This window comes from Glycine soja, chromosome 14, assembly GCF_004193775.1.
Source record: "Glycine soja cultivar W05 chromosome 14, ASM419377v2, whole genome shotgun sequence".
NCBI lineage: Eukaryota > Viridiplantae > Streptophyta > Magnoliopsida > Fabales > Fabaceae > Glycine > Glycine soja.
Window position 1 is genome coordinate 41,644,120 of NC_041015.1, and position 3,708 is coordinate 41,647,827.

The following is a 3,708-nucleotide window of genomic DNA, read 5'->3' on the forward strand; positions in this document are numbered from 1 at the left end:
CAAACAACCCCCCCCCCCCAAGTTCGTTACTATTTTATTACTATCTGTTATGAACATTTGTTTGATCATTGCTCGTTGGGAGACAACCTAGGATCACTTCCTAGATACCGCATTTTTAATGTTTATTTGATTCGGGTACAACCTCGATCACCTGCCTTATTATTACAGGTTCAGTCATTTGAGGCCAGACCCACAAGAGTTGGCAGCCCGGTTGTGTATCCCTGGAAGGGGATTCGAGCTTAATGCAGACAGGCTGCCCTTGAAGATCCCGAAGAAGAATTTAACCACTCTCGCTCAGACCTAGAGGTTCTTTCATTCTCCAACTTGGCACCTACCTCTCATGCATCAGACATCACACTGGATAGGGCCAGGTTGATTTACGACATCATCCAGAAGATGGACATGAACTTGGGATATATATCATCTCAAGTTAGATCACCATGATAGCCTAGCACAACTCCTCGAGGCTTGGTTTTCCAACCCTTATTACCGCCTTGTGCAAGGCCCGGGGAGTCACATCAGATTCATTGTCCTTTGAGAGTCTCAGCCCAGCCATTAACTTGGCATACGTGAAGAAAAACTGTTGGAACCTTGATGACCCCTCAGTCACTTTTTGGGGACTCCGAAAGACCAAAGGCAAGATGTTCGAGGCTCCTTCATCTTCTGCTCTCCCGACCTCTGCTCCTTCCACATCTGCACCAGCTTCTTCGACTCCCGCACCAGCTTCAGCTCCCACTCATTCAGGACCTTCCACAGTTAGCTCCAATACTTTACTTTCCATGTTGTAGAGCCTTCATAAAGGCCAAATCATCATCATACAGAGCCTACAGAACTCAGGCTTGCAGCCTATCATGAGCGTGGACGAGTTCCTTAGTCAGGTGGCCTGGCCAGGAGTCCAGCCTTCTCCTTTGGGAGGGGGTGAGGCCTCCGCAACCCAGGAGCCTGTGCCATAGGAGGACGAGCCCATCCCTCCTGAGCCTTTCATTTATAAGCCAGACGCAGAGATTGCTCAGGAGGAGGTAGCATCACCCGAGCTTATTCCTCAGCCATCCCCATCACCAGCTCCAGTTCTTGATGATCCACAACCATCTGCACCAGCACCAATGCCTAATCAGCCTCTTGCTCAGGACCCTCCAGCTGCACTGGCGTTGGACTTGAATGAGCATGCATAGGATCACTCACACGATCAAGATTTTTAAATTTCTGCACTTTGAACAGTTTATTTTATTACGTTTGGTTCAGTTTATGATTATGTTTCAGTTTTCTTTAAATTTCAGTCAAATTTAAAATTTCAGTAACTGTTTGTAGCTATTTGTTGGCAAGCATGATTGAACAGTGACTTGAATGATATTCAGTGGTTGATTGTGATGTGAACTACAGTGTTTGTGATTGAACTGAATGAAGCAATTGTATGATTGAGTGAATTGAAATGTATAAATCTTTTTTCTTGATCAAGCACGCGGTCATTAGAAGAGAAAGAACATGTAATTAGGATTATGACTGAAAATGCTAGTTGATTTTTCAGATTGATTGTGAAGGAATGCTTTAACCGTAACTCAGTGAGAGTGTGATCCTTACTTGTGAGAGAAACGACTAACATTGGGTAATGACTTTTGCATGAATCTCTGAATTATGGAATGAATGCATGAATCTGAGGATGATGAAGGCCATGTTTTGATTGTAAATAGCCACTTAGCCAAAAAGCTTACCATGTGTATGAATGAATTATCCTTTGCACCTAGTTTGAGCTGAAAGTATGTTTGATTGATTGAACCTTGATCCTGCACAATTTATCTCCTGCTACCTTGTCTTAGGTTGTAGGAGAGCATCATTCATAGAAAGAATCTTAGTTCAAGGCAAATTTGTTCCAAATTTAGGGGAGTTATGTTTCAAGTCAAATTTGTCCCAAATTTGGGGGAGTTACTGGGTGAAAGTGTGAAATGGTAAGAAAAGAGCAGCACACACAGTTCTAAAAAAACTGTAATTATAAAATAAAAGTGTGTGTGTGCTATCATTTAATAAAAAGAAAGCTCAGTGTAAAAAGGGGGCAAGTAATAGGGTAGGGAATAAAAAGAAAAAGGTTGATCTATGGATGAATGCTCTCCTAGAATCTAAGCTTTTGCATCCTAGAAAAACCATAAAATATTTGCAGCCCAGCCTCATTACCAGCCTAAGAAAAGTCCTTCTGATTCAATTTTGTGAGTTTATAAATGTATGGCATGAGATGAATTGCAAAGGTTGTGGTAGCAATGCCTTCCAAGATTATTTTGATGATGCCAAAGAATCAAGAGTTAAGCAAATTCCAAAGATTCAAGAATCTAGTTTCAAGAATCAAGATTCAAGATTCAAGAATCAAGTTTCAAGAATCAAGATTCAAGAATAATCAAGATCAAGATTCAAGAATCAAGAGAAGACTCAATCAAGATAAGTACTAAAAAAGTTTTTCAAAACATTGAGTAACACAAGAAGTTTTCACAAAATCATTACCAAAGAGTTATACTCTCTGGTAATCAATTACTAGAAGGTAGTAATCGATTACCAATAGCCAGCATTGTTTTCAAAACTGATTTACAAAGCTGTAATCTATTATCATAATCATGTAATCGATTACCAATGTTTTAAAACGTTAGATTTCAAATTTCAAGAGTCACAACTATTGATAAAACATTTTTAAATCATTTTAAACTTGTGTAATCGATTACACAATACTTGTAATTGATTACCAGTGTTTCTAAACGTTTTGATTTTCAAATTTAAACATGAAGAGTCACATCTGTTGATGTGTAATCGATTACATCTTGATGGTAATTGATCGAGACCGTACCCGAATCAAATAAACATTAAAAATGCAGTATCTAGGAAGTGATCCTAGATCGTCTCCAAACGAGCAATGGTCAACCAACGTTCATAATAGATAGTGATAAAACAGTAAAAAATTACAGGGGGGGTTGTTTGTTTTTGTAATTTAAATAACAAGGATATTATAAATAAAAAATAACAGAATTAAAACATGTTTTTTTCCCTTAATTCACAAGCAAGTCTCTTATCCTAGGTTACGAGGATTTATCCCTAACCAGTTCAACCACTTAATCCAACCCTAAATTAAATTACTAAGCGAAAATTAACATAAGGCTGTCATTATGTGATTAAGCAACACATACACCAATTAATCATGAACGAAACTGATCATTAAGTATGAACGTAAATTACGCGCAGAGACAATTAATCAAGCACTAAGCATGCATGGACTAATAGCAACAAATACAGAGAAATTGGTGAAGAGGAAAAACTTATCAGTATTCAATAGTAATAACAAAACCTCAAAGAAAATTGTGCTTGATTCTCAAGAGAAAACAACGCTGGAGACTTAGCCTTCCATTAATCAGCAGAAAATGAAATTGTAGATAGAAGCAGAAACGAAATTGCAGAAAATTAATTTTATTCTACGTGAACAGTGTGCATGAACAGTAATAAAAATTGGAATTTCCAAAACCCTAAAATTATTCTCCTCCCCTTGAAAAACCTCTCTAAACTAAAACCCTGGTGCTGTTATATAGGTCCTCAGCCCCAAAGCTTACAAATCTATTTTAAGTCCAAGCCCATAAACGAAATAAAATAAAATATGGACAAGATAAGATAAGATTGAATGAAATAAAATCTGGATAAGATAAGATTTGATAAAATAAAATTGTCTGCTCTCTTCAAGTC

At 37.8% G+C, this 3,708-nt stretch overlaps 1 protein-coding gene across 1 annotated transcript; it reads left to right on the top strand.

Moving 5' to 3' along the window:
* Window positions 1–641: 641 nt before the first annotated feature.
* Window positions 642–1,172, top strand: LOC114384064 (predicted GPI-anchored protein 58). Its single transcript, XM_028343744.1, has 2 exons — window positions 642–755; window positions 954–1,172. Exons 1-2 carry the CDS (start codon window positions 642–644, stop codon window positions 1,170–1,172), a joined length of 333 nt encoding a protein of 110 aa, XP_028199545.1.
* The last annotated feature ends 2,536 nt before the right edge of the window (window positions 1,173–3,708 follow it).